Source organism: Mustela nigripes, chromosome 1, assembly GCF_022355385.1.
Source record: "Mustela nigripes isolate SB6536 chromosome 1, MUSNIG.SB6536, whole genome shotgun sequence".
Classification (NCBI taxonomy): Eukaryota; Metazoa; Chordata; class Mammalia; order Carnivora; family Mustelidae; genus Mustela; species Mustela nigripes.
In genome coordinates, this window is record NC_081557.1 from 31,420,287 (window position 1) to 31,446,871 (window position 26,585).

The 26,585-nt window shown below is 41.4% G+C and overlaps 1 protein-coding gene across 2 annotated transcripts in view; it reads right to left on the reverse strand.

The window, feature by feature from the left end:
• The window catches only part of NELL1 (neural EGFL like 1), an 833,778-nt gene that overhangs the window by 596,360 nt on the left and 210,833 nt on the right, over positions 1 to 26,585 (reverse strand). For both annotated transcript variants that reach the window (XM_059407011.1, XM_059407002.1), the window contains exon 12: positions 16,924 to 17,052. In XM_059407011.1, coding sequence (XP_059262994.1) covers positions 16,924 to 17,052 — 129 coding nt within the window. The remainder of the gene's footprint in view (positions 1 to 16,923; positions 17,053 to 26,585) is intronic.

The window sequence follows — 26,585 nt, forward strand, 5'->3', positions numbered from 1 at the left end:
GGTTAAGCCTCTGCCTTCGGCTCAGGTCATGATCCCGGGGTCCTGGGATCGAGTCCCGCATCGGGCTCTCTGCTCAGCAGGGAGCCTGCTTCCCTTCCTCTCTCTCTGCCTGCCTCTTGGCCTACTTGTGATCTCTGTCTGTCAAATAAATAAATAAATAAATAAATAAATAAATAAATAAATAAACATGATACTCTACCCTCTTCATTATAATTCACAAAAAATTAAATTTATAATGTAGAGGTCAGGCAAATTACAAATGAAACAGATTTTGTAGCGTTTGCATTAAATTAGTTCAACTAATTTACAACTCATTATAGTCATGTAAGAAAATCCTTGCATTTGTAAGGTAACTACCCAGAGATTTCTAAGAATTCCACCTATAAATATTACTAGAGCCGATAATAATGTAGTAGACACATGAAAGACCATTTTCCACAAGGTGTTCCACAAGACACTGGCTTTGTGGTGTGCATTTCATGTGGTATTTGTAGGTGGAGTCATGTTAATTAAGTTAACAGATGCTTAAACACTGCTACATAACGGCTTTTCAAAACCATCATATGCGATTTTAATATCTGGTATACAATGTGTTCTAAATATATATTTGAATAAGAAATCAATTTTCTGGGATGCCTGGGTGGCTCAGTGAGTTGAGCCTCTGCCTTTGGCTCAGGTCATGATCTCAGGATCTTGGAATGGAGCCCCACATTATTGGGCTCTCTGATCAATGGGGAGCCTGCTTCACCCGTCCCTGCCTACCTCTCTGCCTACTTGTGATCTGTCAAATAAATAAATAAAATCTTTAAAAACAAAATCATTTTCCCATCTCTGTTTAAGACAGGTGTAATGAACTTGAGAATGCTACATTAAATACAACTGAAGCATTTACACCTAGAGCAACTGAGCTACAATGCTACAACTGAGCATTTACCTCTAGATTTTCAACAAGAGGTCAATACTCAGACACCAGTGATGAAGCACCCTGGGTGAAGCTATGCATACCAAATGGCCTGCTCCTGACGCAGTAGATCATTTGCTCAGGCTACTATGTTTCATGGACATGGTCTATACTAAAATGTATTACAAATTATGCTTGCAAATGAAAAACCCACTTGCACATACATCTGGATATATAGATAATTGAGATAAACACACATGCTAAGGAAAATCTACTTTTGCAACTACACCAGAACTAATTACATACTAAGTGGCCAATTTCAGTTGTGTCTTCACAGGAGAACAAGTTATTACTGGAATAGGCGCGAAGGATAGTAATACACTTAAAGGTGTCCAAGAATGCTAAAAGGAAAAAGTCCTATTTTTTTCATCACCTAGGGGAATAGCATTAGTGAGTAACAGTAATTATTCACTATAAATGAACTGCAATGCATCCAAGTGGATTTGGAGAAAATCAATTTTTTGGAAACAGGTTGAGATGCCAAGTACGTAGAAAATCCTAAAACCACTTACATTTTTTTTTTTAATTTAAGAATTTCAAACTTCACATTTAGCAGATTCCCTTTGACTCCTTACACTCCATAGCACTAGGAGATACTGAGCCTCAATGTGAGAGAAAGTGCCCAGTCTCCTTTGGATTCCCAGAAGACTAGCCCCGGGAAGGGTGAGCTAACTGAAGATTCCGGGGGGGGCCTGAGAATGGCTATTTAGCAAAACTTAACTGCAACTGAGAAAGGATACTCTGTTTACCCCACCCCCTGTGAAATACTGAGCTGGTAGGTCAGAAAAACAAACATTCGGAGAAAATGTTATTAGTAAGAAATTTGCCCCAGACTAGAACTGCAGGAAATGGGTGCCTAGTCGGATGCATCCCAGCAGATGAAAATGTGTAACAGAAATCAGCCATAGTTCTTTCTCCCTGCATCACGGCATAGGATTTTCAATTACTTTTCATGTCAGGATTTGAGGTTAAATCCAGGCTCTGTCATTTACTGTGTCAACATTAGATTTCTTTATTGACCAAGCAGAGACAGGACTAAAGAAGTCTGAAGACCTGCTCAGCACACTACCCAGCCCTGCACAAGTACAAGAGCTAGAACAGGGAACAAATTGAGCCACAATCCCAGCCCTCCTAAGTGTACATTCTGGTGCTTGTAAAGAGAATGCTCATTTCCATTCTTTTCTCCCAACCCAAAACAAATACACTTATTACTTTATCCAACACAAAACGTAAGTTTGCACCGTGCTACAAGCATTGACAGAGAAACTACAATCTCTCTGATACACCCAATTTCTTCAACTGAGCTCCGAGGAGTTCCCGTGAGAGCTTTGAGAAGCCAGGTGCCAGTATCAAAAGACAAAATTCAACCACAAGAAAACAGAAATCCAGAAATGAATGGGAAGAACTCCAGGAATCTCTAGAGTCGCTTCTTAGAAACTAGAACTAACACCAGGGCTTCTGCAAATCCTTTAGATACTAAGAGGAGGAGGGGAAGATTCTTATAAAGATGTGCAAGCCACAGCTAAAAGGCATTTCAAGGTGGTTTTCTCCACTTGAAAATTGGAAAAGAAACAAGATCTCTCCATGTAATGCTAAATGTCTTAGTGGAAAGAAGCTGGACAGCACTGACGTTTATTCATGGACTCATACCTTGGTTTAGTCACCGGTTGGTTCAGTAAGTATTCCCTGTGCGTCCACTCCTATGTTCCAAGCCCCAGGCTGCATCTTGAGCATACAAAGTTGAATCAGACGCAGCCCTGACCTAGGAGTAGCTCTTAACCTAGAAAATGTATTTAAAAAGTAAAATCTAGTGTGATGAGTACTTGAATAAAGGTTTGAACAAAGTCGTATCAGAACCCAGAGGAGAAAGCCCAACAATTAGTTTGATGTGGTATAAATCCAGTAGCCAGAGAACTGATTCCAAATTCACTTTCCACGTAATATCCAACCAGCCCCTCACATCCAACCAACCAACCGATCCTCCTGATCTCACCTCCCGCCTTCTTCCCACCTCCACTCCCACCACTCCATCCAGCCTCAATTACTGTCAGCCACAGACTGACCACTGGAATTCCTACTTTACACTGGCCTCCGCTGCAGCCAGAACGCTTTCCAGAGATACTGATCGGATCTTACTGCATCCTTCTTAAACCCTCCAACAACTTCCCATTGCTCTTGGAGTACAATCCGAACTTCATCAAATCCATAAGGCCTCCCAACTCTGCATTCCCCCCCTCCACCTCCCACTAGGATCCCAGACAAAATAACAGTGGCCTTGCTCTCGGGCACCTCCAGGCCTTGAATGAAACTGTTCTCAACGGTAGTGGTGATCTCCTGCTCACTCCTCCCAAAGCTGTGCAAACTCCACCACACCCCATGGTTTCAGCTCGAGTCTCCAGAGGAACACAGACTTCCCCATCACATATTCATCATCCTTCAGTCACTTTTGTCCTGATCTTTCAAGACCCTTCTGATGGCATCTTTCACCCTAATTCTAGGAATCAGTCCTCTTCTTTACCGCCTAACTCACTGACAAACATTCTAAGCCATACACCATAAGACTTAATTACATCTGAGCATTTATTAAAATCCTATTTTGTACTAGATCCTGTTTTAGACTTTTTAACTCTCTTGAGTTCTTTTATCAATTCTTAAAAGACACTAAAAAGTATTTGACACGGGTTTTACAAAGGGGAAAGGCAGAGTGGTTGATGTTCCCAAAATGGTTGAGCCAGAACTTCTAACCAAGATGCACCAAATCTAAGCCAAATCTTCCCACTGTACTCTGCTATCTTTCCCTCATTATTTGGAGTGTACAATTCTTGTTTGTCCAGACAAATTTCATCAAGAAGCAGAAGCCACAGCAGACACTGGGCCAGTCACAATAGCAAAGACACAATAACAGCTTCCCGAGTCCAATTTTTCTCAATCCTGTCTAGATATTAACAATCTTGAGATAACTTAAGGGATATTTTTTAATAACCAAAAAAGTTTAAATCTACTCCATTTCTATTTCCATTTAGAACTCTACCTTGGATTTGTCCCTGAAAATGGAGCAGGGACTTTTCTTTTTTCTCTTCCTTCCTTTTGCTACATAGAAACACTAAGTACCAGACAAAAAATACATAAATAATGTCTTTCAAATAGACACTTAAAGTGGAAGTATGTCAGTGGAAAATAACAGACAGCCATCTTCACAGGCTTGGCCTCTGGATACCACCCGCCCCTCTGACCAATTCTCCAAAGACTACAGTAAGAAAGATTCTGCCAGGAAAATGCCAGGCATCAGAGCTCTCAAAGGGAAGCCATGGTCAAGAATCAGATCTAACACTTCTTCAACGATTTGGAGAAAGGAACCAAGCAAAACCGAATAAGCACATCTTGGTTATTTCAGTGATGACTTATCTCCTCAGTATCCACTGCAGCCAAGCCCAAGAACTCATGAAGATACCAATTATTTCAGCAACGCTGCCCAATCTGGCTCCCTGACTCCAGCCTCTCCACAATGCTGCCTCTCTATGTGGCAATGAGCATGACTTTCCAAACATGCCAATTCAGTAATGTAATCCAACCCCAAGACCCTCCATTGGCTATCCTATGGCCTAAACTAGTGATTATTAGTAATAGGTAATGATTTGGGGGCATATTCTTTCTTTATGAAAATATTTCTTTGATACATACATATAATACTAATATACACCAATATAGACTAATACTTCACATACATTATTTAACTTACACCAAAATGAAAATGAGAAGAGTAAGATGAAAGTAAAGCTCCAGTGTTTTCTCCATATCCCAGTGGATCTACTTTTCCACGTGTTGTGATGCCTGCATCCTATAAGGACGCACACAGGCCTACAGGATAAAACTGAACGTCCTCAGCATGCCTACAATTCTCTTTACCATCTGACCATCGGCCAAATCTCTTTTCTCATCGCCTACCAAATTCCTATGTTCCAGCCATGCTAAACTTTTCACTTTGTACTTTTACATATGCTAATCCCTCTTCTGGGGATGCTTTCCCCCACATGTCCTCCTGAAAACTGGCCTCTGCTCAAATGCCCCCTCCTCTGGGCATCCTGTGCCATTTTCCACTAGCAGAATGCACTGCTCTCAACTAGTATATGCCTAAGACACAATTCAAATCCTAAAAGGGAAAAATTCCTGTTTTACTTCTACTATCTGATTATAAGGCTCCCTTCTCCTTTCCAGTATGAGCTTCTTGAGGAAAGGAATTCTGATTTAATCATCTTTGAATTCCCAGAACCCAACACAGGATTCAGCCCGAGTAAGTGCTTAATTAATGTTTGTGGAAAGAATGAGACAAGACCCTAGTTCTGACTCTTCTCTATGCCCTTGGTAAGGCCACTACACACAATGTTGAAGGCTTCATACTGTGGAATTCTAGCCAGTGCCATTCACCTACAGCACTGCAGATAGCCCCACTTCTATAAATCCCATAATGACCAGCAGAGGGTTCAACATAAAACAATAGCTCAATATACACATTGGTAGATGTACCAGTCAGGATTCCCCAGAGAAACCAAACCAACAGGATGTATATAGATATATAAAGAGAAAATTTATCATAAGTGTTGGCTCATAGCATTTTGGAGGCCAAAAATCTATCTAAAAAATGGACAACCAGGAAAGGAAATAGCGTAACTCAGTCCAAGTCCAAAGGCTTAAGGACTAGGAAGTTGCTGGTGTAAGTCCCCGAATCCAAAAACCTGAGAACCAGGAACTCCAATGTCCCAATGCAGAAAAAGATGGCTGTCATACCTCAAGAAGACCAAAAAGGAATTTAGTCTTCTTTGCTTTTTGTTCCATTCAGATCCTCAACAAATTGAAGGATTCCCACCCATACTGGTGAGGGCAGATCTCTTTCCTCAATCTACTGAATCAGATGCTCATCTCTTCCAGAAACACAACGCCATCACCAACACACGCACGAACAATATTTTACAATGTTTTACCAGCAATCTGGGTATCTCTTAGCCTAGTCAAGATACATAAAATTAACCATCATAGTTTGATACATATCCTGAATATGTGTATATGCATACGTGTATATACTCGTATTAACTCAACACGTATATAACTCAACCCTGGATAGCTAAATACCAAGTTCTAGTCCAATTATTGACAATGATGAAAATATTTATTATACAGTGGCAATTATATATATTAATAATTATATAATTATCTATTATAAACATATATAATTGTATATTACATATAATTATATATTATATATACAATGTATATTTATATAATTTAATATTATAATTATAATTATCATAAATAATATTACAGTAATGAGTTACATTACTTTAGCCTTCATAGAATGCTTTCACATTCAATATCTCATTTAACCTTCACAACCAAAGGAATCTATGCAAACCTTGTTTCAAGTCCTGGATCAAGACATGGAAGAACTGGGTGACATTCCAAGGTCACTCAATGGCTAAGTGATAGAGCCAGGATCAATCAAGATCTCCTTATCCTTAGTTCAATATTCTTCCACTACATCACTGCCTTGAGAGTAGTCAAGGAAAAAAAAAAAAATGGAGGCAGAGAAAATGCTAGAAAGGAGGAATATTTAAGGACAGCTGACTACCAAGGCAAAAGTCCAGGAAGGACAATCTGTTCTGTCTCCATGCCTCAGTGTGCTCTTTTCCACATTCACACTGCTTTAAATTTCCACTTTCTTTTGCTCTGCTACTTGAGATTTAACAGTTTGGGGATTTTCTTAATTAACAAGCATCCTCTTTAGAGAATACATTTATCTCTGGGAACATTATTGAGGTATCAATCCTTTACAAATGTGTATAAGCTTGTTCCATGAGTTGTTTGCTTTCTAACATAAACCTCAAAATTCTAGCACATGAGAGGCTATGACTGTTCTATGGAAGGAAAAGAAGATGGGTCACTTTGGCATGTAGGGTATATTGGGGAAAGAACAGATCCAGATGCAGTGATACAACAGAAGCCACAGAGAAGCCTGGAGAAAAGACAAGCAAGAATGTACAAGAGACCATTTCCATAAATCCTACCAAGTTTCCAAGCAAACAAGTGTTAATACAACCAGTTGAAGCCAGAAGTCCATTTGGATGAGACACAGGCAATAAACAAAAGGCAAAAAGCATAAAGTTAATGGAGGGGGAGGATTTTTTCATTTAGTATCTGTGGCAAAAATAGAAAACCTCTTCACCAAAACACATTCTTTGGCCTCCTGGGCACAGAGCTAGACAGCATTTACAAGCCCCTCAAGCAGTTAGATACAGCTAGTGCTAAATTCTGGCCAGTGAAATGTGACCCGCTGGCCCTACAAAAACCTCCCTTTCATCACCTTCTACTTACTCCCTTTTTCCCTTTCATGGCAACTTTGGAAACCACATATTACACATGGCGGAGCCAAAGAGGACAAGAGTCTCGATTCCTGAATCCCAACTTTGAGGAAAGCCACGTTCTAACCAGGAACATCTACCTGAACGTCCATGTGAACGGAAATGAAAGCTTCTATTGGGTCAAGGCACAACATTTTTTTCTGTTAATTTTTAAAATTTTATTGAGATATAATTGACATATAACATTAGTTTCAGTTATTAAAACATGACTTGATATGTGTGATCACAAGATGTAGAGTTAACATCCATCCCTACAGTTACTATTTTTTTTATGTGTGTGATGAGGACCTTTAAGACCATTTCTTTTTTTTTTTTTTTTTAAGATTTTTATGTATTTATTTGACAGAGAGAAATCACAAGTAGATGGAGAGGCAGGCAGAGAGAGAGAGAGGGAAGCAGGCTCCCCGCCGAGCAGAGAGCTAGACGCAGGACTCGATCCCAGGACCCTGAGATCATGACCCGAGCCGAAGGCAGCGGCTTAACCCACTGAGCCACCCAGGCGCTCCTAAGACCATTTCTTTAAGCAACTTTCAAATATGCAATATGGTATTATTAACAACAGGGACCATGTTGTACATTACATCCCCACGACTTCTTTTATAACTGGAAGTTTGTATCTTTGACTCTCCCCTTCACCCCTTTTGTCCCCAACCCATTCCCGCACCTCTGGCAACCACCCATCTGTGTTTATAAGCTTGGTTTTGTTTTTCACATTCCACCTGTAAACAAGAGGGTACATCGTCTCTGACTGACTTTACTTGGGACAATGCCCTCAAGTTCCCTCCGTGCTGTCACAAATGGTAAGACTGGGGTGCCTGGGTGGCTCAGTGGGTTAAAGCCTCTGCCTTCAGCTCAGGTCATGATCCCAGGGTCCTGGGATCGAGCCCCACATCAGGCTCTCTGCTCAGTGGGGAGCCTGCTTCCCTCCCCTTTCCCCCCCCTCCCCCCCCTTCCCTCCCCCGCCTCTATGCCTACTTGTGATCTCTCTCTGTCAAATAAATAAATAAAATTTTTTAAAATGGCAAGACTTCTTTTTAATGGCCGAATTCTAACATACACACACACACATATATGTGTATATATACACACATATATATAGAAAATACACATTTTCCTCACCCATTCATCCTATTAGTAAATACTTCTGTTTACAGACCTTGGCTATTATAAACAACACTGCAAGGAACAGCAGGGTACATATATCTTTCTAAATTAGTATTTTCATTTTCTTCTGATAACCAGGAGTGGAATTCCTGGGTCATATGGTAGTTCTCTTTTAAATTTTCTGAAAGCCTCCTCCATACTGTTTTCCATAATGGCTACACCAATTTACATTCTGACCAACAGTGCACAAAAGTTCCCTTTCGGCAATATTCTCCCCAACACTTGTCACCAGTTGTTGTTTTGAGACCAGCCCTTCATTGGGGAGCGAGATGATAGCTCACTGTGGTTTGGATTTGCATTTCTGTGATGATTAGTGATATTAAACATCCCTGCTGGCACAAGTATGTCTTTTTTGAAAAAACATCTATTCAGATCTTCTGCCCATTTTTTTTAATTTATTTTTTTATTTTTTATAAACATATATTTTTATCCCAAGGGGTACAGGTCTGTGAATCACCAGGTTTATATACTTCACAGCACTCACCGTAGAACATACCCTCCCCAATGTCCATAACCCCACCCCCCTCTCCCAACCCCCCTCCCCCCATTAACCCTCAGTTTGTTTTGTGAGATTAAGAGTCACTTAGGGTTTGCCTCCCTCCCAATCCCATCTTGTGTCATTTACTCTTCTCCTACCCACTTAACCCCCCATGTTGCATCTCCTCTCCCTCATATCAGGGAGATCATATGATAGTTGCCTTTCTCTGATTGACTTATTTCACTAAGCATGATACCCTCTAGTTCCATCCACGTTGTTGCAAATGGCAAGATTTCATTTCTTTTGATGGCTGCATTGGATTGTTTAGCTTTTTGCTATCGAGTGACCAAAATTATTTTAAAAACCGATTCTCTTTACATGGACTCAAGCAGGCAGCACTGTAAGATTATAGAAACTGGGCATTAGCAAAAGGAGCAGACTCTGCATTTTTTTAATTTAATTTTATTTATTTATGTGACAGAGAGAGAGATCACAAGTAGGCAGAGAAGCAGGCAGAGAGAGAGAGGGGAGGAAGCAGGCTCCAGGCAGAGCAGAGAGCCCAATGCAGGGCTCAGTGACCTGAGCCGAAGGCAGAGGCTTTAACCCACTGAGCCACCCAGGCGCCCCAAGACTCTGCATTTTAAAAAGCAGCCCTTAAGCAGCACTGAGACAACCAATCGGATTCAAGAAAGGAAAGCAGTGTCAGATGTGGAAAGGCAAGAATTTGCTTGAGATTTCCATTCATTCATAAATTTAAAAATATATATTTTTCTGTGTCTTCAGCATACTATGCACTTTTCCAGGCACTTGAGAGTCAGTGAATAAGATAAAATTGCTGCCATCACACAGCTTATATTCTAAGGAGAAAAGATCACCAAACTTTAAGCAGGAAAACCCCCACAATTTTAGAGAATAAGTGCTATGGAAAAAATAAAAAATGTTACAGAGAGTAGCCAAGGGTAGGACCAGAGCTCATTTAGGGAGAATGGTTAGGAAAGAGCTTTCTGAAGTGGTGACATTTGTGTTACAATTTAAACAATGACTAGAAAACAGATTTGCAAAGACGTGGGTGCAGGGTATCCCAGGCTAAGAACTATGTGATTGCACAAGCCTGTTTGAGGAGCACAAAGAACTATGGTTTGACAGTTGAGAGGGCAGAGGAAAGAGCAGTAGGAGTTGAAAACAGGGTAGTAGGTAGGTTCCCACTCACAGAGAGCCTTACCTAGGACCCAACTGGGACATTACTCCAAGAGGAGTAAAAGCCACTAGACCATTTTAAACAAAAGTGTGGCATAATAGAACTCACATTTTTTTTAAGATTTTTTTTAATATATTTATTTGACAGACAGAGATCACAAGCAGACAAAGAGGCAGGCAGAGAGAGAGGAAGTGAAGCAGACTCCCCGCTGATCAGAGAGCCCAATACAGGGCTCAATCCCAGGACCCTGGGATCATGACCCGAGCTGAAGGCAGAGGCTTTAACCCACTGAGCCACCCAGGTGCCCCAGACTCACATTTTTAAAAAGCCCAAGCTGATCAGTGTTTGGAGAATGGGTTTGGAGCAGGCAAGACACCATTGCAATCACTAGCCAAGCGATAAAGGAGGCTTGGGTCCTGGCAAGACATGGGTGAACTTGGATTCATTTTGGAGGGATCACCAATATAAGACTTCCTAATATAGCCGATACTGGGAGTGAGGGGAAGTTTGGGACTGAGGACTTCTACAGTTTGTGAATGGAGTAAATGGAGTATCATTAACAGAGACTGGAAGAGAAGCACATAGTCCTCTCTTCTCAAGACCCTGAATTCAGGAGAGCTTTGACATACCATAGTTCAGCTACATGATTAGTTAACTAGGCTACTAGTGCTAGCCTGGAAACCTAATCAACACTTGCAACACTTTTAATCACAAAGCATTAACTAAAAATTCAGAACAGTTTCTTACAAATCTTCTCAAACATGGTTTAAAGACACACAACAGTGCTACTTTCACCTTGAGTCCTGACCCTTGGCCCCCTTGATTCATCAAGGGCTCCTTCCTGAGCCCAGAACTTAACAATTAACCCAGTGGCTTGACCCAAATGCAATAACCAGGATTTGGATTTGGGCTTTTTCTATTCTTTGTCTTTTTAAATAATTCTGAGAAGATAGTTAAGAGGAAAGTGTGGGTTGATAAGAGGGGCTGGGAGGACAGAACAGATGCTTTTGCAACACAACCTTGGGAACAAAGCAACAGAGGCAGAGCCAAGTCAGCACTAGGAAGAAGGTTCATCTGTATCTGCTGCTGGGAAGGAGGGGACATAGGGGTTAGTAAGAGCAAAGGCTAGAGATCACAGTCTTGGAAAGATGGGACAAGGGGCATGAGGATGACAGGTAACTGGGTACCAGAAGATCTCTCCATTAGTCATGCATGCACCATGGGGTTGAGGGGAAGGATACGCCAGGGTATATTTCATGCATTCTGAATCCCTGGAAATAAATGAGAGCTGGAGCTAGGGTTAAGATTCTATTAGCTCAGAAAATCAAGAGAGGCTTTGATTTCTATGCTGTCCAATGCAGGACTTCAGGAGACCAAAGCCCGTATTTAAGTATAAACTGGGCTACATGTATCATGAGGTTCATGCATTTTATAAAAATCAAAACAGCAAGAGTTACCTGATTAATCCATGGATAATTAGAAGTATAATTAAGCAACTAGCTCTTTTCCCATGCATTCTCTTAATCAGGAGTTCACAAGGTCTTGTTTCTATGGAAACGCCTACGTACTACCCTCTGCAACCAATAAATAGCTACCCCTTTAGCTATTCTGAAACCACTATCTGGTTGAATTCTGACTTTTCTGCCAGTTTCCCAGCCTCTTAACACTCAAAGGGTCAGGCCCGTTATCACACCAGTTATTTCAAAGAAGTTATCAATGTCCTTGCTAACAGTTGCCGTGTTCCAGACATTTTAGTGGTTTTGTGACATGAAATTAAATTCGTACCAATACAGATTATTTTTTCCACAACACTTCCTTGAATCCATCTCCACTCATGTATTTACCAACGAGGAAAAGCTTAATCATTATAAATGACACTTGGTACCCCCACTGCCAACAATATGCTCCTGACAGAACTGATAAGACCTGACCCTTCCACCTAAGGATTCTCCCCGAAAAGATTTAATGATGGAAGCCTACTTTTGCAATATATTGGCCTCAGGAGTACACATTATTCAACTTCCAAGAAAGACAATCATAAGCGTTAATTATATAAGTTAATGATGACCATAATGGTAACTACTGTGATCCATTAAATGTTTAGTGAATACCAGACAATTTGCTAAGTCTTTGACATGCTTTGTTTCACTATCATCATCATTGGGAAATCCAATTTCCCATGTTGGAATTGGCTATAACAAAGCACTAATTTACAACTTGTGGTCTGCAAAAAGTCTATCGCAGGGCAGCAGGGTCCGAGCAGACTATTAATGACCCACTCAATTGGCACTTTTTCTAGTAACTTTCAATGCTTGGTCTATTTAAAAAAAAAAAAATGCTTTCAATCATGAGCACTGAGCTAGAGCTTATCTTTCTGAAACCATACAATTTCTACCAGCTAATTCAGGAAGGGATACGGTAGGCTTTGGCTACATTACGCAAAGGTAATCGCACCCTCAGATAATTGCACCCCTCAGCACTTCCACGATTCAGACAATTATTTCTCATGCATGCCACACATCCATCTCCTGTCAATTATCCCACTGGTCCATGCACTCTTCATTCTGGAATCCCAAGTAAAGGAGAAGAAATGCTCTGGAATAGTGCCAATTTTGCATTACAAAGAAAAAGAATAAGGTGGACCCTTAAAATAGGTCTTAGAGCTTCTACCCTGAAATATAGGTCACATCCACCCACATTTCATTGGATCAAGGAGGTAGCAAGTGTTCTGAAGAAAAATATAATATTGGAACAGGACAGGGGATGGAGAGGGTAGGAAGTAGAAAGGAGTTGAATATTATCCTGACTTCATTTCTCTGAGCATTAATATCTGGCACTTGTAAAATGAAGCCAATGTGGCCAACGCTGCCTCTTCCTTTACAGGTTTACGCTAAGTCTCCAGGAGATAAAGTTTCCAGGAGTATAATATACACAGAGAGGACTTTGAAAAATCCAGAGCAGTCTGTAAGTAAAAATTATTATGACTTAATGCTAATTGCAGTACTTCCCATGGTTGGCAGATTGCATGAAGTCTATGACACCACACTGGCAGATTGCATGAAGTCTATGACACCACACTGTGCTTTTCTTCTTCTAAATAACTTTCAACTACAGCAAGAAAAAGTTTGTGAGGCTACTTATGCAGACTCCATATTCAGGATAATGAGTAGACCTCCCAATTGCTATACTTTCCCAGACACTGCCTCTCATGTAAGCCAATGTATCAGGATCCATTTAAGACCAACTCATTGAAAATACCATTGCAGAGATAAAAAGCCTCGGCAGACCAGATTCATAAACCATCAAAATCCAACTACAACTGTTTTCAAAATGGGGAACACTGGTGCTGAGTTGGACAAGGCAAAATGAAACGATCTCCTCTGAATTGTATCATACCTGACAAAAGGTCTTATTATCTTCTATTGATTGACTAAGAGTTCCGATAGCTTCTCGATGGTGGTTTCTCCCGCAATCTCTGCAGAGTCGGAGTCTTTAATGCACCGTATCTCTGCTACTACCCTAGGAAGTTAAGGAAATTGAAAGCCTTTTGTGCTTCTTTCTCCACTGAGAGCCTGAATAGGCTTTTCAAGATAGCCTGGACAATGTGTGTAATATTTTGTTTTAATTTGCAAGGCAGTCTTGTTCATTGTACATTGTACAATATAGGTCATTTTCACTCCATTTATACTCGGAGTAAAAAATAACTTGCCCAAAGCAGTTCATAGGTACCTAAGGATCTACTTCTCTCTCCACTATGGTAAGACAATGAACTCAGCCTCAGAGTCCCTGGTACCCAGGTGGGCACTTGGTGACCTCTAATGTTGTCTACCAGACCATTGTTGGGCATAGTTCTGATGACAGAGCTGGGACATGACCATAAACTGTGTTTGACCATAGAAGAATGGGGCAGACATAGATTTCTGCCCACCTAAAATCACTCCCCTCTTCCCACTGCCACAGTCCTAAGTGGTTCAGCTAAAGGACAAAGATCATTTGGTCTCAGGGAAGACAAACCCCTACTCCAGCTCCAATAATTGAACACAACCCAAACCAGTAACAGTCACCTCATTTCCCTTTCCCAAAAATTGTGCCAGATCTGAAAAATATGAGAGCAAAATCCTTCTGCATGGGGACAGGCACAGGGGGTTACAGGGAACCTTCTAGGAAGAGCTGTCTTTATACACACAAAGAACCTCACAGAGAGAAAGGTTTTTACCCATCCCCCCTTCCTTCCTTGCTTACTTGTGACACTGGTGTTAGGACATCATGCTTAAGGCTATGGCAGTCATCTGCCACCAAAGGAAAATAAGGACCATGTCCAATGTGCTGACAATGGCAGAGTGAGAGGAGAGGTAGACATTGGCTCTAAATGAGGATACTCACTCCAGTTCGTTCCCTGTGCCTCCCACTAGAATGGCCGGTATTTGACACCTGCTTTACTCCTGAGTTCTATTCTTATACCACACATGGGCTCTAACATTTGATCATTTCCTCTAAGTGCTCTCTTCTGCATGCACAAGCCTGCTGGAACTCACAGGACGTCTCCACAGTGAGAGAGAAAGGATGAAGCCTGAGCACATCACTGTTACCCAAGATGGCGCCACAATATGCACCGGCCCAAAACAAGGCACATACACTAGGCTAAAAAGAAATACATCCAAGAAACAGTGATTCAGACCTCGAATCACTCATCATTACCAGTAAGTAAGGCCTCACACACAAAGGACAGATTAACAATCACAAATGACTTCTCATGCAGTTGATTTAAAAAAAAAAAGGCATCAGTGAGGAATGAAACAGTCCCAAACGACTTGCAAACCAGCAATTTTCTCCAAGATTCTGCTAGGTCTCAAGAACTGAAAGGAGTCAAGAATGGTAGGTATACTGGTTCTGCCAGGAGGTGAGCCAGGATTCAAGTTATTTTGAGGTTCCTTCTGTCATTTTTATAATTGTTCACAGTCTATCCCCAGAGAGAACCATGAGTAAATTTTTTAGATCATTACCTGGCTTGTAGGATTTTTCCATGGGAAATGAGGAGGAGAATATTCATATTATGAAGTTTTGAAATTAAATTTTCTGACAAAAATTAAAAACAGCCTAAGATATTAAAAAAAAAAAAAGTAGGGATTAATGTGAAGTAGGGATTAATGTGAAATTAACAGCATTCTGGGGTGCCAGGGTGGCTCAGTGGGTTGAGCATCTGACTCTTGATTTCAGCTCAGGTCATAAACTCAGGGTTGTGAGATCAAGTCCTGTACCAGGCTCTGTGCTCTGCAGGAGTCTGCTTGAGATTCTCTCCTCTTCTACCCCTTCCCCTGCTCACATGCGCATGCTAAGATAAATAAACATTCAAGAAATTAATGGTGTTCTTCCTCAAAACTGACAAATGAATAACAAGATATTAAGGATAGATGAGAAACGATTCATAAGCAAAAGGCCAGCTTCATCCTCCCAACGGCCTTGTTTCTTTAATCAAGTTTAAATCTACAAAAGTAAGCCAAAGAGGAAATGGAAAGGAGAAATGGAAAAGACCTACTATACTGTATCGTTAATGAGAAACAAAGAAGTAGTGAATAAAGTCAAGTCTTCCTAGGAGAAACCAAAACTATAGGCCATCCAAGTACTGAGCAGTAGTGACGATTAGACACATTTTCCTAACAACTCAAGCAGTCCTTAGTCAAAGCCAAAAAAATTAAGCAAGGACCAATGATAGAAAACAGACAGAAAAAAATTTACCATTATCATCATGAACTCTCTTTATGTTGAGAATGCATGAGCCAGCAGAGAACCCGACCAACTGGAAGAGCATGATCAAGGTTTTTCAGCATTCGTCCCATTCCAGACATCTACTTTCCCGGGTTACGAGCATCAAGGTACAATGCACTGTTTGCGGTCATAACAGGAATGACTGGGTCCAACCAGGACACAAAACAGCTTTGCCATCACTTCGTTTATCAGAACTTCCCTAAATTGATGAGACATAGCCAGTGCACTCTGAAAATGGGCGCACTCAGATACTAGGGCACTAGACAAGACCAGGAGTGTGCAAGGCTCACTCCAAGGTGGAGCACTGAGCTCGGAAAGAGGCATTCACACCAGACACGGGAGCTGTTCTGCTCTCTAGAGTGGAAATGGGATCAGTGATGCTTGAAGCCACTAACCCCTATAATGGCACCCGTCCAAGTGCCAAAGTTATGAGTCCATCTGTCACGGTGACTTTTAATAGAGTTTGTGAATTAGCAACTCATGAATCAGTCATTAAGAAGCCCAGGTGAAAAAAAAAATCTGACCTTGGCAGGTGAAGAAGAAGGCAGTTAGGTCAAAGGTAGGATCAAAGCATCATTCAGAAAGAGGATCCACCATGTCACATTTAGCTGAACTTAGAAAGAAAAATCTACGGAAGACAACAGAAAATTATGTCTTTACGGTTTTGCTAGTGATTGTTAATTACAGTGAAAGCAGAACATTGGATCTACTACAGCCCTATTGCTTTTGTGGTTTTGCTGTGTTTCAGAACAACCTCCAAAGGTCTCGCTCTCACATGCTACTGAGAAGCCTGGAGACAGCAGGAGAACGGCTCACCCTCAAGAGTTGATGTCATTTCTTGGAGGTTCCTGAAAGACCAGAACTAAGTGATGGCTTCCAACCATCCACCATGTCTACCAGGAATACATTTCTCGCCGACGACTTTATTAAATAGCTCACTTACCTTCACAGTAAGTAGAATCTCCCTGAACAGAAATGTAACCATTCTTGCACTCACAGGTAGCTTTTGTATTCCAGTTTTTACACTCTGAGTTTTCACCACATTTAGGACCTTCTGCACAAAAGTTATGACCTAAAAGAAGTGAATAAAATTTCATGTCAGAAGAGAACAGAAGACTTGCAAATCCTAAAGTGTGAATTTTCTTCAGTCTATCAGCACCATACATGAACACAGACCTTGGCAATGTGCAAGGCTGGTCTAGGAAGGGAGTGGGAGAAGAGGAATGGGAAACTCTGGACTGTCTCGTGCTTGAGATGTTTCTCCTTAATGGTCAAAGCAGGTTCCTTCTGGAAGGCTTTGATCCATGCGGACCCTGAATCCCCTTCTCCTCACTTTCTAACATAACCAGTCTTTTTAAATTGTCTTAGCACAAAATTCATGATTCATAGAAAATATACAGAATGAATTCATGTGGATATATAGAACTAATACGACCAGAATATTATCAGTGCCCCTTAATGACACTTCCCCAAAGAGCCCCGCTTCTGGCCATCAAAAATAACTATCCTGAATTTTGTGTTAATCACTCCCTTGCATGTTTTTTAGTTTGGCCAGATATAGGCACTTATTTCTAAATAGATCATTCAGTTTTTGCCCGTTTTGAACTTCCCATGAAAGAAATGTTATTTTACATATTCTCTATGGTGTTTTTTTTTCTATTTGTCCCTGATAACACCCATAACCATAGTTCATTCATCAACGCTGTATGATATTCTATAGCAATGAACTTTCAGCCATCTGTCCATTATGCTACAGAAGGGCACTGGGATGACTTGCAGGTTTTGAATCACAATGCTGCAAGGAACATCCTTGAATGTTTCCCAGGGGCATCATTTTTTTTTTTAAGGATTTTATTTATTCATTTGACAGAGAGAGAGAGAGATCACAAGTAGGCAGAGAGGCAGGCAGAGAGAGGGGGAAATAGGCTCCCCGCTGAGCAGAGAGCCTGATGCAGGGCTCGATCCCAAGATGCTGGGATCATGACCTGAACCAAAGGCAGAGATTTAACCCACTGAGCCACCCAGGTGCCCCGGGGCATCATTTTTAAAGCACGTGTTAAACATTTATTTTCCCAACACTCTTTTTGAATCTCAGACATTCCTTCCAGGATAATTACTTTTCTCCCTAAAATACCCTTTTGACACTCCTTTAGCTCTCCTTCACGTCTAGACAAGGAAAAAGAAGCTCAAACTGACATCTAGCTAGTAAGTGGAGATGCCAGGGTTCTAAAATCAGGTCTGGTGAACTTCAAGGCCCATGTACTTTTTACCGTATTATACATCCTTCTTAGCAAAACTTAGGGATTAAAAAGTGAAGCGTTTAACTGTTCCTCAGGACATCAGAGAGTGAACCCAAAGCCATAGGTGAGCTCAGTATCAGATTCAGCCTCACTACCTGCGATCTGCTAACTTCCCCCAACCAAAATCAGAGCAAAAGCTTAACCTGCTGGAAATCTGCAACCTCTGCCACTCAAAAACACTTCTAGGAGGATTTAAAGGCTTAAAATAACCATTACAAATAAAAAGACTTGCTTTTGCTACCGAAGAGGCAATTTTTAGACATCACAGCTCTCACTGCCAGAGAAAATGCCTGGACTTCCTTCCCCATGTCAGAACTGATCAATAATTACATTGTCACGTTTTCTTGCATTGGGAAGCCTGACTCAAGGTCATACGTGCATCCATTATGACATGTATTCTTTGTTTCTTCTTTTTCTTTCCGGGAGACTGCAATTGTCCTTTTCCTTCTGTGTGCATTTGACAGGCAGGAAAAAGAGCCACTCAAACAATGTTGATGTCCCAACGCATCTTTATCAAGCGTATGCCATGTCAATCCACAATGAAGGGGGTTGGGTAAATTGTATTTCAAGGACAATGAAGGGCCCATGGGACAAACCAACCTTCATGTCAAATCTACTTTGGTGGGGCCTGACCACTGTGCCAAAAACCTATGTTTCATTCATTAACCCAGGCCTTCTTTCAAGCAGTACTTAGTCACACTGCCCACTTGCCTTTCTGCAGGAGTGAATGATCTTTATTTATGGGGCATCTGCTTCTGTGGATGGAGGCACCACACAAGCTTATAGGAGCAAAATAAAGATGAGTGAAACCTGTTCTCTGCACACAAGGAAAATTACAAGCTAAGATATTACACGCCAGATACAGGGGTAGTGTAAACAAGGCAATCTATATTAAGTGAGATGTGAAAGGTATAAATAATCAGTGTTTCAGGGAAGCAGAAAGCACTTCTAGAGGATATAAAACTTGACCTTGGGTTCATCACAGATAGAAACATGGGGAGGGGTGAGGAGCAAATCCTACAGAAAGGAAGGGGACTCCAACCCATGAGGAAGAGGGGTGCATCTGGAGAGTGTATAAAGAATATGCCACTGATATAATAATAACATTTATTGATTACATACTGTATGCCAGACACTCAAGTGTTTTACATGCATTGGCCCATTCAATTCTATTAACAACCCTATGAAACTGAAATTAATATCTGTATTTTAAAGAGGAGGCAGTCGCGGTTTGGAGAAGCTAGTCATGGTAGGCACACAGAGCCAGAACCCAGGTCTGAGGCCAAGGTTATTCCTCACTAGGCCATTCCACTGCACTCCCCAAAGCAACAAGTTCCTAAGCACTCGACATCCAAAAGCTAAAGAAGATCTCCTTTTTGCATGTGTAGGTTCAAACAGACCACAATATACATTTCTTCTCATTCTCAATATATCTCTATTTTCCGTGCAGAAATTTCAACCACTTTTAACAAAAAATCCTCACTTTGATCACTCCAACTTCTTTAAGTCAGGGTCTATGTCTGATTCATTTCTCTCAACCAAAGCTTCCCACACAAGGGTAATTGGATGGATGGCTTAGAGATGGATAGACTTATGGCCAGCCAGAAACAGGGGAGGGTAAATTAACAAGTGAATGAACAGACCAGTGAATCTATTGTGGTATTTAATGTATTTAATGCCTCCACCCTCTGAACCAACTGGAAGGCCAATGTGACTGGTTTGCTAGTCACCATTTTTCTTTCTCTAAGCATTTTTATTGAGGTGTAATTTACATACCATAAAACTCACCTCTATATAAAGATAGGCTTTGATGGTTTTTAATAAATTTATACAGTTGTGAAGCCATGACCACAATCCAGGTTTAGGACACTTTCATCACCCCAGCTGGACATGCTCATTCCTTAAACCCCACCCCAGCATCGGAACTGGCTGCCACGTCATAAATCCTCACTTCTCCACACTTAAGAATCCTTCTAAAGGATCTGTCTTCTTATCTGATGTGTTTCCGTAGCATGACATTTAGGATACAGATCCTTCCTTTCCTGGATATTTGTCTTTGGTTGCCACCACAATCTCCTCAACACGTCCTCTAGCTAGCCCCTGGCATTATTTTTCCTTCAGCTGTTTATCAACAGAGTCTGATGCACGAGACTACTGAAAGTCACCTTCTTTCTTAAGTCAATTTTTTTTTTCCAAAATTAGAAACTGTGATTAGATTGTGGAATACACATACACACAGCCCAATATTCAAGTTCTTCTACTTGACTTTTTACTTGACTATTTTTAATAAGTGCCTCGCGCCTCTGGAATTATACTCCTGTAATAGAGGAATATGGCAAGTTCTTTTAACTAGCACTGGCGCAAACACAGAAAACATCTTAATTATAGAAACTGCTATTTCCTGACTTCTTCCAACACGCCAGGCATAGCGCTAAGCCTATTGAACACCTTACCTCGCAAAACCCTCGACACTCCGAAAAATTACTGTCATCCTTACATTACACATTAGGAAAATGTGGTTGAGACATGAACTTTTTTTATTCAAGTTACCGTAGTCAGGATTTGATTCTGAAGGTCTTGTGACTTCATTCTGAAGGTCTTGTGAAGAACACTAAGAAAATAATCCTTCTGCAATTTAAATACTTGGAAGCTTAGTATTTGTCATTAGACAACTAATGATTATACTTAGTAGTTGTCATTAGATAACTAACGATTACACTCAGTGGATTATCACCCATCTATGTCCTATGAAAGGTTTCTAAATGGGTCCACTCAGGACCCAACTGCAGGTTCTGCCAATCCATTCTCTGCAGAAACTGAGTGTAGGGCAATGCTTGCACCCCATTATTTCTGGCCCCTGGTTGATAACATCTACTCTTCCCTAGAAACAACAGTAAAGGCTCAGAGTCCCCTCTAGAGTATAGGAAATAGCACTGACTATCCAGCATATCCCACTTTATAGACTATACCATTAGAGCCAAAAGCCACTTGACAGTGCATCTGGATGTCCTGCAGGCACTCACAGGTCACTGAGTCAGAACCAAATGCTCGATGTTACTTCCCAAATCCACATTCTCTGGGCTCTTCACATTCATCTTCAGTACCTTTATCCCCCTAAACCAGAAAACTAGGAGTCCTCTTTGCCCTGACCCCTCAAATATACTGCCCCACCCTCCAGGTTCCTAATATGCCTAAGTCACTTCAAACACTTAAATACCTATCAGGCCACACTAAGTGTGATCTGGAACAAAGGAATCTATAAATATGCAGAGAACTACACCATGTTCCTCTAGAGGCAAATATATAGCCAATTTCTCTAACACAACTTAACCTTTAACACTAAACAGAGTTATTAAAATATATGGTACTGTTGCATGTCATTCTTCACATGCTTCATGGAATATAAGGTTAAAATATTGTGTCAATTTTTATAGAATTTTTTTTAAAGATTTTCTTTATTTATTTGACAGACAGATATCACAAGCAGGCAGAGAGGCAGGCACAGAGAGAGGAGGGCTCCCTGCTGAGCAGAAAGCCCAATGCGGGGCTCGATCCCAGGACCCGGGATCATGACCTGAGCTGAAGGCAGAGGCTTTAACCCACTGAGCCACCTAGGCGCTCCTTTATAGAAATTTTTTAAACACATCCACCTACATCAACCGAAAAAACATTTTCTTTTCTAAGTTTTAAAGTTTAAGAGTTCTACCTTTTATTTTTAAACCACAAACCTACCAGCCCAAGCCTAAGTTGCTAATCACCAAAATCACCTTAATTTCCTTACATTAATCAACAAAGCCATTCTGGAAATGGAACTCCTAAAGAGCTTTCCAATTAGTCCACATTCAGTGCACATAAACACTCGGGGAAAATTTTTGAAACACCATGAAAATGAGACCCTGATACTTTTCAGCAGCTGTGGGGGCAGGGAATAGAGAGAAGAAATAGAAGTTGCCTGCTTAGGTCAAGTTATGATTTACTTCAACTGTACAAAACTGGGTAGAGGCTTCATGTTCTCAAATTGGATTGCATACGTTAATTTTATGTTGTAAAAATCTCCTGAACTCATCATTTCCTCCTCCACTTCACTGTAATAAGAAAAACCCATCCCAATCCAAACTATTATCATCTCTCAAATGGACATGGCCTCATTTGGCTTCCTATTCCCCTTCTTGCCCAGTCTCTAATCCATTTTGCACACAAAGGGATTCTTTTAAAACAGATTGGATCACTTCACTCTTCCCCTTAAAAAAATCTTTCAACAGCTTCCATTTTACTGAAGAGAAATACAAAAATCTTTAACTTGGACTTGAGTCAACAAACAAGACTCCCTCTCTCCCTCCATCATTCCTCTCCAGCCTTTTTAGTTCTTCTAGTCTTCCCACCTCTTTCCAGAATCAGTCTTTACAAGCTTGCTCCACCAACTCACAACATGATTACACATCACTGCCAGAGTAATCTCTACTCAGTCTTCAAGTCCCAGCTTAAACATAAGCTCTTCAGAGAAGGCTTCCTTGTCTCCCTAGTCTGAAGAAAGCCCCATTATTTTCTTCCATACCACCCGATTATTCTTGCTCATAGCAGTGAACACAATTATTATGTATTTATTTCTGTGTTTACATAATGTTTATCTCATTAGAAGCTCACTTCATCAAGACAAAGAACTGTGAAGTTTGGTCACCTCATGCCTAAGGCAATATGAAATACCTTACAGGCAGTCGAGAAATATTTGTTTAGTTAATGACTAAATCTTCTCAGTCCTCCAAAGCAAGGATTGAGTGTTTTAAAGATAAATACACCAAGGCTCAAAGATGTTAACTATCTCCTCTAGTTACACAGCTGGTTGGTGACAGGTGGAATAGAGCTAAAAACCCAAATATGATTCTAATACCCCGCCTCTCCACCCCAGCCCACATGACTGCCCAGTCTGCATTTTAATCATCAAGGGACATTCCCATTCCAGGAATGCTAACCCTGGCCTAAAGAGACCAGGACTCCTCCAGCCATCAGCATTCTCTAGTCCATGATGTGTCCTGATCTTTCCAAAAGAACAAACCTTGTTTCTTTCTCCAGGACACATTCCATGGTAGCTTGCCACCTGGATACACCAAGTCAGAAGAAATTTAACTTAATCCCATGACAGTGTATCATCCCTGAATAAGATACTAAGGTGGGTGAGACCTACTTGGAGCTTGGCCTCAAATGGCAACCATGAGCAGATACTCAGAGGAAGACACATTCTCTACAGAAATGAGATTCCAGGTCTTATGTGAATGCCTCCTTAATTTTAGTTCCTAGCATGGGCACCATTTATCCATATGACAAGTACCTACTGGTTATCCAGGCACTGTGTGAGGCTAAAAGCAGAGAACAACAACAAAAATGCCGTAAAAGGTATAACCGTGCTCTCAGTCATCCAACACACACGCAGGAATGACCTACGTGCAGTACTGGGTTGTACGGAGATGCTCTGATGGAGAGGAACAAGGTGCTTCAAGAATGTATCCTAGAAAAGGGTCCTAATACAAGATCTAAAGCCATGTGAAGGCTGAGTGAGGCTGACTGGACAAAGGGTAGGAGGAGTTCCCAAACACATGAAGCAGCATGTGCCCATATCATGTTCAAGGAAATTAGTGAAGCAACAGAAATGCTGAGGTCACACTTCTTAGTTGTGAACAGTCTAAAACGTGAACTCCCCTAATGGTCCTGTATCTAGAGTTCTGTTGTCCCTGGAAGACCATAACATGAACAACTTGCTGTCTTTAAAGCCACCAGCCTCATCTGCATATCAGAGCCCTGCATATTATAATGAGCCGCCACACACACACACACACACACACACACACTGCCACTCTCTAGATCCCACCCTACACTTTTTATAATGATAGCAAAACCATTCATCCATTCAGCCGCATCTCTGGCTTCCACAGTCAATAATGGACAAGCATCTTTATGATTCAATACTCTGACTTCCACAAGGAATCAGTAGGCCACTAGCCTTGGGCAAGATTTGATTTGTCTCCGCGGCTCAAGTTTGATTCCACCAAGAGCATCCTTTCTTTCCCCCAATCTCCTACCCCTAACGTGTCCTCCTTTAGGTCAAGCAAGTTGTCTCGGAAATGATGTATCTGGACAATGGAAAAATGCACTCTTAACTTAAATCCCGGAAAAGCTTTCCCATCACTTCTGCTTGCCCAACCTTGGAAGTCACATAAGAACTAAGGTATGTGAAGTACAGTATATTCTGTGTGCCTCACTGGTAAAGAGATAACTCCACCCATGGAGTGCCTGGGCGGGATATGGCCCAAAGATCCTTTATGAAAACTCAACACCCATACGTACTCCACAACCAACACACATACCACAGAAGCCTGGGCCCTTGGCGGTAAGAACATTCTATTGCCTCCTTGTTGATGGGGTTAGGCCTATAGGATGAGCCCAGTAGAGACTGAGCTCTGGACTCTCCCAGATTCTCTCTTAGATAACACACCATCTCTTTTACAGTAGTCTACACTTAAGGGTCTCCCTATCCAAAGCAGCCTGCCCTTAGTTTCAGATCTTCCTCTGAGACAGTGTGTCTCCTTCTAGAGGCTCCGTGGGCCCTGATACATTACAGCACTTTCATGGCTGTGAAAGTCTCCGATGTCCGGAGATTGTACTCATCTCCAAATACCCTCCACTCCCAGCCTCAACAGTTGAGCAGAGAGCCCTGTCTTTCCAGCCCACCTCAGCCCATGGCTGCTGGGAGGGTGATCAGATTCCAGCTCTCAGTATGCACAGGACCTGCCCCAGCTGCGAACTGCCAGTTCCTCTACATGGGCACTAGATAATATACTCATTAAGTGCCTCTTTCCCAGGCCTCTTTTAGTCTCAAATACCCTGAAAACCCTCTCTCTAAAACCATGTCAATTAAAAATTCTGCTGGAGACTAGAATGATGAGGAAGACTAGCGGGGAGAAATCATACGATGCCAAAAGTCTTCAGAGGACTTAATTGAAGGGCATAAAATCTTAAATAGAACAAATAATCTCAACTCATTTCAGTCCAGGCCAGATGACAAGGCAAGTGAGCATGAATTAAAATTACAGATAAACACACTGGGAACAGATGTTGGCAAGAACTTTTTTCCCAACACCCAAAGTCTTAAACACGCAGTGGAAAACCCTCCAAAGTCACTAGCGACATTGAAGCTACAATTAGAATCAATTATGAGGAGTGTGTCAAGAATTCTGGAATGGGCCAAATGATCGGTGTGTTTTCCTGGAGCAGCGTGGAGGACGCGTGGTCAAGACGGTTGGCTTTTCGCCCCCCTTTAATGGAGCCTACTGACGATTCATGAGCAGTCTTGTTCTTCTGGGGCTGCATTCACACTTTCATTACTTCTTCCAAGCAGGAGCATAGATATCACTCCAGTGCCCACTCCCCCTTTTTGCCTCACACTTTAAGTGGTCAGGCTCCCACTACAGCCATTGCCTTAACATAATGATGAAGGTAAGCGAATTGCACGCTGTTGGCACAAACTATCCTGAGGTAGCAGAGAGAAACCTCAGCGGGGATTAGGGCTATTCTGAATGTTACTGGTGGTGATGGGTACCCTGGGCTCCAGCAACTGCAGAATGGCATCCTCCCGCCAACGTCTATTACTATTCTTTGGGCTTCTGTCCTCCCTAACTGTCCGTTAGTCCCTTCCTTAGGGACACCCTGGCTGCACCAACTGCCCTGTGGATTTAACCACCAGTTCACCTGATTACCTTCATTTCTCTTTAAAGGGCAGAGGAATTAGTTACAGCATTTGGTATGACCCAAGAGTCAAAGAAGCATCTGGACATCAGTTCTATTGAGACAGTGAACGCTACAAGTCTGGCAGAGTCTGTTATTCTTAACTCTGTGGTCTTAGTTTTAATTCCTACAAAGAGAAAAACTCAGGAGAAATCTTAATCTCTCCTTGATTAGTCATGGGGGAGAGGGAGGCAATGGTAAACTGTATAACTACCTAAGAAAATGGGCATGACTCAACAAAAATTAGTTTCAGAATCAAGGCAATGAGCTATAACTCAGCAAAATGGGTTGAACATAATTTGTTTAAGAAATACACTGAGCCAACAACATAGCTGGTACTAAAAATCATTTCCTTCCAAGTCACAGACAGGACAGTGACAGAATTATTCCATGTGGTCAGAATGTTTCTCCATCTACCTCATTTCCTGTACTTAACGAATTCATAAGATACAATCATTGAAACATTAAAAAAAAAAAAAGAGCACTTTCTGAATATTTTATGGCCAGCCAACTAGGGCAGAAAGCAAGA